At 43.6% G+C, this 12,695-nt stretch overlaps 1 protein-coding gene across 1 annotated transcript in view; it reads right to left on the bottom strand.

Annotated features, from left to right (window-relative positions):
- Positions 1–1,311: 1,311 nt before the first annotated feature.
- LOC120050701 (cadherin-12-like) overlaps positions 1,312–12,695 on the bottom strand; it is a 116,851-nt gene continuing 105,467 nt past the window's right edge. The window contains exon 11 of the mRNA XM_038997272.1: positions 1,312–1,847. Within this exon, the coding sequence (XP_038853200.1) occupies positions 1,312–1,847 (536 nt within the window). The remainder of the gene's footprint in view (positions 1,848–12,695) is intronic.

The following is a 12,695-nucleotide window of genomic DNA, read 5'->3' as shown; positions in this document are numbered from 1 at the left end:
GCTGTCTGTATTTGGTCTGTCTGCATCTGGTCAATGTCAGTAACAGGGTGACTCATTGCTGAAATGTTGTGATTTTCAGAAAGGCCACACTAGAGCACCGGGGTATACTGGTCCATTACAACAGCCACCGAGATCAAACAATACATTCATAATGGCAGAAGCCAACTATTCAAAATTGATACAGAGCGGGGGTGACTGTGTTTCATTAAACAAACACCCACAGTTACTACTCCATGCTCTGGCCTCTGGGCATCAGCCTGTTATTAATATGGAAGGCTCCAAGCTTATAATGCTGTCTGTTCCCATTTCCGTTCCATTATCAATGGAATGCTCCCCATTGTCAATATTGTCACCAAAATTCCTAGACAATAGATCAGCTCGCAGGCCCCGGACAGTATTACAGTAGACTGAGGCTATAGGGACCTTATTGAATCAAACCTGGTATTCTGTTTCTGGATAAGAATAATATTACATTTCCACACAACGCCAAACCAGTTTGAGAATGTTCTTTCCCAAAACCAGAACAAAACATAAATCAATGAATCATTGTTTTTATCAGTGGTGTTTATTTAAGAAAACAGTGTTTATTACATTGACTGAACTGCATGATCTTGGTTAGCCCTAAATACATTTTTACAAGTACAAGTCTATACACCTGACTCACCTGACTGAAACTTCAATTTCCGTGTGGGTCATGGAATAATTAGAAAATCCTCAAGTGTCTTCAAAAATATGTATATGATTAAGAGATAAATAGATAAATACGTTAACAAAGGAACCCCCCCCAAAAACTCCATCACAATAAATAAATAATGATAAATAACATTCAGAATATCTTTGGCCAAACTTGGGCCACATAATTGTGTCATAACTTGTCCAACTGAGAGTAGTCTCAAAACGACATGCCTCTGTCTGCCAGTCAGCCTATGCTTGCGTGACCAGATTGAGAGAGATAGAGAGAGAGAGAATAAAAAAATAAGAAAACAATTATTGAGGCACTTATAAGGATATCAAAGAAGAAAATGCTTGCATTTTCTGTGTTTCTGTCTTTCTTCCCCCTAGCAGTGAGAAAACAAAGTAAAATAAATAAGACATAAAACAACATTCACTATAAAAGTAGTTGAAAGCCTGTCTTTTTCATCTAGCTATCTATCCTCCTTTTATACATCTTTGTGATTGAGGATAGGAAAAACCCAAAAGAAAAAAATTGACAAACAAATTCATTTGCTAAAATAGAAAACCCTTAAATAAAGGAAAAAAACTAAAATAATGGCATTTTATGTCCACTTTTGGATTCTATGAATAACATAATCAAAGTCTGTTTTCTGTTGTTGTCGTTGTGTCTGACTGAGTGTCCGACTGCTCTCCAAATAATCCTGCCAGAGTCTTAAATCGAGGACCCCATTCGTTGAGGTAATCATAGTCCTCATTGGTATCTACAACCAGAGACTCGATGGAGCTGAGCGACTCAGCTACAGAGCCCTCCCCTTCATAGGCGTAGGTAGCTAAAGAGTCATAGGGTGGGGCTGAGTTGTCCACATCATTTTCTTTCAGTCGCTGATTGATGAAGTTGCAGATATCTGCACTGTCTTGGGAAACAGGCGGTTGGTTTTTGCCGGTTTTCGTCTCGGGTTTGACGTCACGTCGGAAAAGGTCCCGGTTCTCTTTCAGGAGTTTCTCTTTGATGACTTTGGGGTTGCAGAGGGTTCCCATGTCGAAAGCGTGGGTGTCCTCTTCGCCCCCACCCTCGTCGTCGTAGTGGATCACATTGTCACGGATGTCCTCCTTGGACGTCATCAGGGTCTCCTTCTTCTGTCGTCTCAGACCCACGTAGAGGACCACAATCACTGGAGAGAGATCAAAGAGAGATTAAAACAGTGGTTTATGAAAACTATGAATCAATCGGAATGGTATTGGTAGCCTATATGGTGTTGGTTATAATATTGCTAATACAGCATAGTTTGTGAAAAATAGGCTAAGATATAATATACAGTGCTACTTGCATGGGGAAATGTAATAGAATGCATTTGATCAATTACCGCACGGCAGCGGTACCGGAGCGCCATGTTGAGGTCCCCCAAGCCATAAGACTCCTGAACAGCTAATCAAATGGCTACCCAGACCCCTCTTTTACGCTGCTGCTACTCTCTGTTTATATTCTATGCATAGTCACTTTAACTCTACCTACATGTACATATCACCTCAGTTACCTCAACTAACCGGTGCCACCGGACATTGACTCTGTACCGGTGCCCCCTGTATATAGCCTCGCTTGTTATTTTACTGCTGCTGTTTAATTATTTGTTACTTTTATTTTCAATTTTTTTGTTATCTGTTTTAAAGCATTGTTGGCTTGTAAGTAAGCATTTCACTCTAAGGTCTCTAAGGTCTAATTCATGTTTTTGTTGATGGCTTGAGACGGTATACATTTCCCTGGCATGCATGTTATGAGACAGGTCATGGTATTGTTTCCTGGCACAGCAATCAATTGACCTGCCAATGATGAAGTGGCCAAATCTCCCACACATGTTGTTTCTTAGCAACATACTGTATGTTATGTACTGAGTACTGACCTGACAACAAACATTACATAGCCTACTGACAATATATCATAGTCAAGCAAAATACACTGATCTTTCCAGGGGGGTGTATGGGTATTCATAAGAAAGTACTTCCACAGTGGCAACTGGCAAGTAATTTCCCTTACCTTACAGATACCCTTTTAAATCGTCAAACCCAATGGAATCTCTGCCTGTAGCTGCCCATATCGAATTTACATCTCTCACACACATTTTTTTAAAGCAAGGGGAACAAAATATTATTCCAAAATTTGTTCCTCCTCCCTGTGGTAATTCACAATAAACATTTCCCATATGGGTCTTCAATTGGAGTATTCACAGGGGAAAGCAATACATGGTTCCAAACACATATATATATCATATTCAATTGAAATGAAGAAAAGATAAAGGAAAAATTTAAATAAAAAGCATGGGTACTGGAATAGTTTGTCCTTCTCCTACTTTAATTTAACTCAAACAGTGTGTCAGCATCCCCCTGTGGTCAAGGTCTGTATTTCAAGCACTGTCATTATTATTTGGACATATCTTTCTAGGGTGGTAGCTGTGTGTGATCTATTTGTGATGGGGAGCTGTGCTGATGCGAGGCTGGGCTCATACGGCCAGTTCAACAGACAGTTTGATTTTCTCATTATTTCCACACAGGAAGGAACACCTGGGTTAGCTTGACAAATCCACCATAGAAAATAACTGTCTCTCCCCTCAAAAAATGTTTTTTCTTTAAGTTGTGTTACACACATTTTCTCAGAGAGCATGACTTGTTGGAATAACAGTTGTGCCAGCCAGAACCTAAGGGCTTGTTGACTCTGAGCTCTGATAACAGTTCTTACCATGTGGTCAACCCTTTCAACACTAACTCTTCCTTCACAGAGAGGACAGTGGGTGAAGAGGGCCTTCTTCTTACTAGCAAAGACTCATTCAACATGAAAAATATCTCCTCGCAGTTTGCTCAACTAATTTTATCTTTGTAGACCCGTAATTTACGATAAATTGACTTGGCAGGAGAAAAAGGAGACTTTAGGCCATGGTGTGGTCCAAGTAACACATTTATCCTCTACGGGATCGGCATCCCTATACCGTGACAGTTGGTGCTAATGTGAATAGAATGAAGTTGTAAGTAACATCCAACTTTCATAGACATGTCTTATATGTAGAAAGCTTAAATTCTTGTTAATCTAACAGCACTGGCCAATTAACAGTAGCTGTTACAGTGAAAAAATGTCATTCTAATGTTTAAAGAGTGCACAACAACAAAAAACTTTTATCACAGCACTTGGTTTGATACATTCACCTCTGAAGGTAAATAATCTACTTACATTCAGTAATATTGCTCTGATTTGTCATCCTGAGGGTCCCAGAGATAAAAATGTAGCATAGTTTTGTTTGATATATTCAAATGAAGGAACTGGGTTTTAAAGTTTGAACCCCTGCTGTTTCTGGCCCCACACCCATCCCTACCGGCCATCTAGATGTGAGAAGGTTAGTGTATTTGCTGTCGGGAAGCAAATTTTCCATCATGTATGACCTTCCTGGTAGTGTGTAAACTTACAAAATTATATGGTAATAAAAAATGTATGTTCTCTGTACTTGAAAATGTATCAATTGACCAATTTGGCACATTTGGGCAGACTACTGTGTGCAGTATTGCAATGCTTCACTGGATCAGTCTGAAACTTTGCACATACACTGCTCCCATCTAGTGGTAAAAATCTAAATTGCGTCTAAACTGCAATATTATATTATGGCCTTTCTCTTTTATTTCAAATATGATAAAACATAAATAATCAAAACACATGTTTTTTGTTTGTATTATCTTTTACCAGATCTAATGTGTTATATTCTCCTACATTCATTTCACATTTTCATGAACTTCAAAGTGTTTCCTTTCAAATGTTATCAAGAATATGCATATCCTTGCTTCAGGTCCTGAGCTACAGGCAGTTCGATTTGGGTATGTCATTTTAGGCGAAAATGTAAAAAAAGGGTATGATCTGTAAGAGGTTTTAATACACAATCCTCCTGTGTACATACATTCACATTCCATATGCAATATGTGAGAGCAAGTTACATCTTGGATGCAAGGACATAGTATTAACTGATGTGGCTAGTAGCAATAGCAGTTAATTGCAAATTATGTTTTCTGAATCGCAAGATTATATAGACATTTTTAATTACGTATGCATGCATCATAACAAATAGTGGTTGATATGAAACTGATAGATAAACTTTCAGTTGAACAGTGAGACATCTAATATTTTGTCATGTCTGGTACAGAGAGTGATGTTTAGCAGTTTGAGCCAGTTCAAGGTCTGTTTGCATATTTATAAGCTAACATATGGAATTGTTTTAAGATGGTCATACCAAGGATTATTTCGCTATTTGATTTAGTATTTTAAGACCTCTAAGGTTTCAAAAAAATAATGATTGGATGAAACATTGAATTTCCCATTACTGCTATTAGCCAATATAATCCTGTTTGTAACCCTCGTCTTCCTCCTCTACTGAGGAGGAATAGTAGGAAGGATCGGAGGACCAATGCGCAGCGTGGTAAGTGTCCATATTTTAATAAAGAAAATAGAACACTGAACGAACGAAAACCGAAACAGTCCCATATGGTGAAAACACAGACACAGGAACAATCACACACAACCCACAATAACAAACAGACTACCTAAATATGGCTCCCAATCAGAGACAACGACTGACACCTGCCTCTGATTGAGAACCATATTAGGCCAAACACATAGAAACAGAATAACATAGAAAAAGGAACATAGACTACCCACCCAACTCACGCCCTGACCATACTAAAACAAAGACGTAACAAAAGAACTAAGGTCAGAACGTGACAGTACCCCCCCCCCCCCCCCAATGGTGCGGACTCCGGCCGCAAAACCTGAACCTATAGGGGAGGGTCTGGGTGGGCATCTGTCCGCGGATGCGGCTCTGGCGCGGGACGTGGACCCCACTCCACCATAGTCTTAGTCCGCTTCAGTGGCGTCTTTGGAGCAGCGACCCTCACCGCCGACCTTGGACTGGGGATCCTAATAAAGGGCACCACTGGACTGAGGGGCGTGTCTGGACTGAGGGGCAGCTCCGGACTGAGGGGCAGCTCGGCCTAAAGGGCGGCTCAGGTGCCTCCGGACTGAAGGGCGGCTCAGGCGGCTCAGGACAGAAGGGCGGCTCAGGCGGCTCAGGACAGAAGGGCGGCTCAGGCGGCTCAGGACAGACGGGCGGCTCAGGACAGACGGGCGGCTCAGGCGGCTCAGGACAGACGGGCGGCTCAGGCGGCTCAGGACAGACGGGCGGCTCAGGCGGCTCAGGACAGACGGGCGACTCAGGCGGCTCAGGACAGGAGGGCGGCTCAGGCGGCTCAGGACAGGAGGGCGGCTCAGGCGGCTCAGGACAGGAGGGCGGCTCAGGCGGCGCTGGACAGGAGGGCGGCTCAGGCGGCGCTGGACAGGAGGGCGGCTCAAGCGGCGCTGAACAGGAGGGAGACTCTGACAGCGCTGGACAGACGGGAGCACCTGGAGGAAGGAAACGGAGAGACAGCCTGGTGCGTGGGGCTGCCACCGGAGGTCTGGTACGTGGAGGAGGCACCGGATAGATCGGACCGTGGAGGCTCACTGGAGGTCTCGAGCACCGAGCCTGCCCAACCCTACCTGGTTGAATGCTCCCCGTAGCCAGGGCAGTGCGGCGAGGTGGAATAGCCCGCACTGGGCTGTGCTGGCGAACCGGGGACACCATGCGTAGGGCTGGAGCCATGTACCCCAGCCCAAGGAGACACACTGGAGACCAGATGCACAGAGCCGGCTTCATGGCACCTGGCTCGATGTACACTCTAGCCCGGCCGATACGAGGCGCTGCTATGTACCGCACCGGGCTATGCCTGCGTACCGGGGACACCGTGCGCCTCACAGCATAACACGGTGCCTGCCCTGTCCACCTCTCTCCACGGTAAGCACGGGGAGTTGGATCAGGTCTCCTACCTGACTTAGCCACACTCCCCGTGTGCACCCACCCCGATACATTTTTGGGGCTGCCTCTCAGGCTTCCAGCCGCGCTTTTGTGCTGCCTCCTCATACCACCGCCTCTCAGCTTTCGCTGCCTACAGCTCTGCCTTGGGGCGGCGATATTCTCCCGGCTGTACCCAGGGTCCCTTGCCATCCAAGATCTCCTCCCACGTCCAGGAGTCCTGAACCCGCTGCTCCTGGGTACCACGCTGCTTGGTCCGGTTTTGGTGGGTGATTCTGTAACGCTCGTCTTCCTCCTCTTCTGAGGAGGAATAGTAGGAAGGATCGGAGGACCAATGCGCAGCGTGGTAAGTGTCCATATTTTAATAAAGAACATAGAACACTTAACAAAAACAACAAAGTGAACGAACGAAAACGAAACAGTCCCGTATGGTGAAAACACAGACACAGGAACAATCACCCACAACAACAAACAGGCTACCTAAATATGGCTCCCAATCAGAGACAACGCCTGACACCTGCCTCTGATTGAGAACCATATTAGGCCAAACACATAGAAGCAGAATAACATAGAAAAAGGAACATAGACTACCCACCCAACTCACGCCTTGACCATACTAAAACAAAGACATAACAAAAGAACTAAGGTCAGAATGTGACACTGTTGAATAACATATTACTACATGGAACAACAGATAGTGCCCCCCAAAAATCTAAAGGTAGTTTGTTCTGAAGTGTCTGTCCTATTTCTGAGAGATATAAGAAAGATCAGGAAACATGTATTTTTATTTTTACTTTTACTGTATTTATCCCGTTATTTTAGGCACTAAACTATTTCCATGTATACTTCCATTAATTTTTATAAACTTGTACTGCGGACCTTCAGACGAGTCTTGTGGGACTTGTGGGCGTCCTAGAGCAAAATGGGGAACAGCAACCTGTTCGTGAGAGTTGCATCTTAGTTTGTGGTCATAGTTTGTAGGCCAAACCATTCGGAGGCTACAGACGTTACTGTGAGAAGACCGATATTTGGGATGTCTCATGGTCTGACAAACATCACTCTAGCTCTGCAACCTTTCACCGCAGATACGGAAGGGCAATATCGTCAGATGCGGTGGATTGAGCCCATGCAAAAAATAGATCTCTAGTTTAAACTGATGGATTTTGATGGGAATGTTTTTATTATGTTAATTAGATTTCCGCTGGACCGCAGAAATTGTAGGCTATGGGTTAAGCAGATTAAGTATACTAGAAAGAATGGCACTGGAATGGATATCTGCCGTTTTACGGGCTCCTGAACAAATCTGCTGTTTTTTGCGCTGATCTGAACTTTTTGTGGTACTTGACTAGGGTAGGGGGCAGCATTCGGAATTTTGGATGAAAAGCGTGCCCAAATTAAACTGCCTGCTACTAAGGCCCAGAAGCTAGGATATGCATATAATTAGTAGATTTGGATAGAAAACACTCTGAAGTTTCCAAAACTGATATGGCAGGCAAAAACCTGAGGAAAATCCATCCAGGAAGTGGGAAATCTGAAGTTTGTAGTTTTTCAAGTGATTGCCTATGCAATATACTGTGTCTATGGGGTCAGATTGCACTTCCTAAGGCTTCCACTAGATGTCAACAGTATTTAGAACGTTGTTTCAGGCTTCTACTGTGAAGGGGGAGCAAATACGAGCTGTTTGAACTAGTGGTCTGATTGAAAGCCTTTAGTTAAGTAGTGCGCGGCCATGAGCGCGAGCTCAGTTCCCTTTAATTTCTAAAGACAAAGGAATTGTCCGGTTGGAATATTATTGAAGATTTATGATAAACATCCTAAAGATTGATTCTATACATCGTTTGACATAATACTTGTATTTTCATCAACATTTATTATGAGCATTTCTGTAAATTGCTGTGGCTCTCTGCAAAATCACTGGATGTTTTGGAACTACTGAACGTAACGCGCCAATGTAAACTCAGATTTTTGGATATAAATATGAACTTTACCGAATAAAACATACATGTATTGTGTAAAATTTAGTCCTATGAGTGTCATCTGATGAAGATCATCAAAGGTTAGTGATTCATTTTTATCTATATTTCTGCTTTTTGTGACTCCTCTCTTTGGTTGAAAAATGGCCGAATGCTTTCTGTGACTAGTTCCTGACCTAATATAATGATATGTTCTGCTTTCGCCGAAAAGAGATTTTGAAATCGGACACTGTGGTTGGATTAACGCACATTTTTTCTTTAAAATGGTGTAAAATACTTCTATGTTTGAGGAATTTTAATTATGGGATTTTTCTTGTTTTGATTTTGGTGCCCTGCAGTTTCACACTGCCAGGTCTTTGACCTCCTCCCTATAGTCTGTCTCACCATCGTTGGTGATCAGGCCTACCCACAGTCGTGTCATCAGCAAACTTGATGATGGCATTGCAGTCGTGCGTGGCCACACAGTCGTAGTTGAACAGGAAGTACAGGAGAGGACTAAGCATGCACACCTGAGGGTGCACGCTGACCCTCAAGACGGGTGAGTCTGGGTCTCAACCCCACCCTGTGCAACTGGGTCCTGGACTTACTGACGGGCCGCCCACAGGTGGTGAGGGTAGGTAACAACATCTCCACCCCGCTGATCCTCAACACTGGGGCCCCACAAGGGTGCGTTCTCAGCCCTCCTGTACTCCCTGTTCACCCACGACTGCGTGGCCATGCACGTCTCATACTCAATCATCGAGTTTGCGGATGACACTAGTGGTAGGCTTGATTACCAACAACGACGAGACGGCCTACAGGGAGGAGGTGAGGGCCTTCGGAGTGTGGTGTCAGAAAAATAACCTCACACTCAATGTCAACAAAACAAAGGAGATGATCGTGGACTTCAGGAAACAGCAGAGGGAGCAGCCCCCTATCCACATTGACGGGACAGTAGTGGAGAGGGTGGAAAGTTAAGTTCCTCGGCGCGTACACATCACGGGCAAACTGAAATGGTCCACCCACACAGACAGCGTGGTGAAGAAGGCGCAGCAGCGGCTTGTCACCAAAAACACTCAAACTTTTGCAGATTCACAACCGAGAGCATCCTGTCGGGCTGTATCACTGCCTGGTACGGCAACTGCTCCACCCACAACCGTAAATCTCTCCAGAGGGTAGTGAGGTCTGCACAACGTATCACCGGGGGCAAACTACCTGCCCTCCAGGACACCTACACCACCCGATGTCACATGAAGGCCAAAAAGATCATCAAGGACAATAACCACCCGAGCCACTGCCTGTTCACCCCGCTATCATCCAGAAGGCGAGGTCAGTACAGGTGCATCAAAGCTAGGACTGAGAGACTGAAAAACAGCTTCTATCTCAAGACCATTAGACTGTTAAACAGCCACTAGCGTTGAGTGGCTGCTGCCAACATACTGACTCAACTCTAGCCACTTTAGTAATGGAAAAATTGATATAATAAATGTGTCACTAGCCACTTTATATAATGTTTACATACCCTACGTTACTCATCTCATATGTATATACTGTACTCTATACCATCTACTGCATCTTGATGTAATACATGTATCACTAGCCACATTGAACAATGCCACTTTATATAATGTTTACATACCCTACATTACTCATCTCATATGTATATACTGTACTCTACACCATCTACTCTATCTTGCCTATGCTGTTCGGCCAACACTCATTTATATATTTTTATGTACATATTCTTATTCATTCCTTTACACTTGTGTGTACAAGGTAGTTGTTCTGAAATTGGTAGGTTAGATCACTTGTTAGATATTACTGCATGGTCGGAACTAGAAGCACAAGCATTTTGCTACAGTCGCATTAACATCTGCTAACCATGTGTATGTGACAAATAACATTTCATTTGATTTGGCTGACCAAGCGGATACAGGAGTGCCATCACCCAAACAGCTGGAAAGGCAGATGAAGGTTGCACTGGATTAGGAATCCCAGTCGTCAAGTATGTGTGAGCAATGCTCCCATACACTACACTATGCATGTGCAGGTTTCTTTTCACTGACCACCCGCTTGACTGAACTGCCTAATGGCATACATGAGTGGCTCATGACTCTTCGCATTCCGCTGATGAACAACTCCTCAGCCACAATCATCAGTGATGGAGGCGGTGAGTGTAATTTTAAAACATTTTGACCACTCTGTATTGGTCACGGGCACTGCAAAATAATGACACATTTTTACAGCCGTTCATGACACACACACCCTGGAAACAAGCTGCTATGAATGCAGATGAGCTTCTCTTTAAGTGGGATGAGTTTAAGACAATACTCTAAAGACAAGTTTTACAGCCCTGACCTTTAGGGTTAAGTTAAAGCTTAAATCAGTCCGTGTCCAAGGAGTAATGAGACAATGGGATTGGGTGATGTTTTACGAGGTCGATCCAATCCGGGGGGGGGGGGGTGCGGCGGGGGGGGGCTCAGGCTCAGCTCCCTCATTCCTATCCATCAAGGCTCATACCTCAGCACTCCATTAATATTTACTCTGTAATTAAATCCTAGCCCCGTGAATAAGACACAGGAAGTGACACTTCATTCTGCTCCCAATTGTCACGTCGACAAGTCTGTGAGGTCTGTGAGGATATTCTCACAATACATTGTTAAATGGATCACAATGGTTTGGAGAGCAGATCAAATCAAATTGTTTGGTCACTTACTGTACACATATTTAGCAGATGTTATTGCGGGTGTAGCAAAATGCTTGTTTTCCTAGCTCCAACAGTGCTAACAATTCACAACTATACACATACATCTAAAAGTAAAAGAATGGAATTAAGAAATATATAAATATTAGATTGAGCAATGTCGGAGTGGCATTGACTAAAATGCAGTAGATTAGAATACAGTATATACATATGAGATGAGTAAAGCATTATGTAAACAGTATTTAAATATTATTAAAGGTACTAGTGTTCCAGTATTAAAGTGGCCAGTGTCCAAGTCTATGTATATAGGGCAGCAGCCTCTAAGGTGCAAGGTTGTGTAACCGGGTGGAAGCCGTCTAGTGAAGGCTATTTGACAGTCTGATGGCCTTGAGATAGAAGCTGTTTTTCAGTCTTTCGGTTCCAGCTTTGATGCACCTGTACTAACCTCGCCTTTTTTAAATTTATTTTTTATTTCACCTTTATTTAATCAGGTAGGCTAGTTGAGAACAAGTTCTCATTTGCAACTGCGACCTGGCCAAGATAAAGCATAGCAATTCGACACATACAACAACACAGAGTTACACATGGAATAAACAAAACATACAGTCAATAATACAGTAGAAAATAAGTCTATATACAATATGAGCAACTGAGGTGAGATAAGGGAGGTAAAGGCAAAAAAAGGCCATGGTGGCGAAGTAAATACAATACCAAGTAAAACACTGGAATGGTAGATTTGCAGTGGAAGAATGTGCAAAGTAGAAATAGAAATAATGGGGTGCAAAGGAGCAAAATAAATAAATACAGTAGGGGAAGAGGTAGTTGTTTGGGCTAAATTATAGATGGGCTATGTGCAGGTGCAGTAATCTGTGAGCTGCTCAAAGCTAGTGAGGGAGATAAGTGTTTCCAGCTTCAGAGATGTTTGCAGTTCGTTCCAGTCATTGGCAGCAGAGAACTGGAAGGAAAGACGACCAAAGGAGGAATTGGCTTTGGGGGTGACCAGTGAGATATACCTGCTGGAGCGCGTGGTACGAGTGGGTGCTGCTATGGTGACCAGTGAGCTGAGATAAGGCGGGGCTTTACCTAGCAGAGACTTGTAGATAACCTGTAGCCAGTGGGCGACGAGTATGAAGCGAGGGCCAACCAACGAGAGTGTACAGGTCGCAATGGTGGGTAGTGTATGGGGCTTTAGGGACAAAACGGATGGCACTGTGATAGACTGCATCCAGTTTGTTGAGTAGAGTGTTGGAGGCTATTTTATAGATGACATCACCGAAGTCGAGGATCGGTAGAATGGTCAGGTTTTACGAGGGTATGTTTGGCAGCATGAGTGAAGGATGCTTTGTTGCGATATAAAAAGCCAATTCTAGATTTAATTTTGGATTGGAGAAGTTTAATCTGAGTTTGGAAGGAGAGTTTACAGTCTAACCAGACACCTAGGTATTTGTAGTTGTCCACGTATTCTAAGTCAGAGCCGTCCAGAGTAGT

Source organism: Salvelinus namaycush, chromosome 7 (genome assembly GCF_016432855.1).
Source record: "Salvelinus namaycush isolate Seneca chromosome 7, SaNama_1.0, whole genome shotgun sequence".
Taxonomy (NCBI): Eukaryota; Metazoa; Chordata; class Actinopteri; order Salmoniformes; family Salmonidae; genus Salvelinus; species Salvelinus namaycush.
This window is presented reverse-complemented; position numbering and strand designations above follow the sequence as displayed.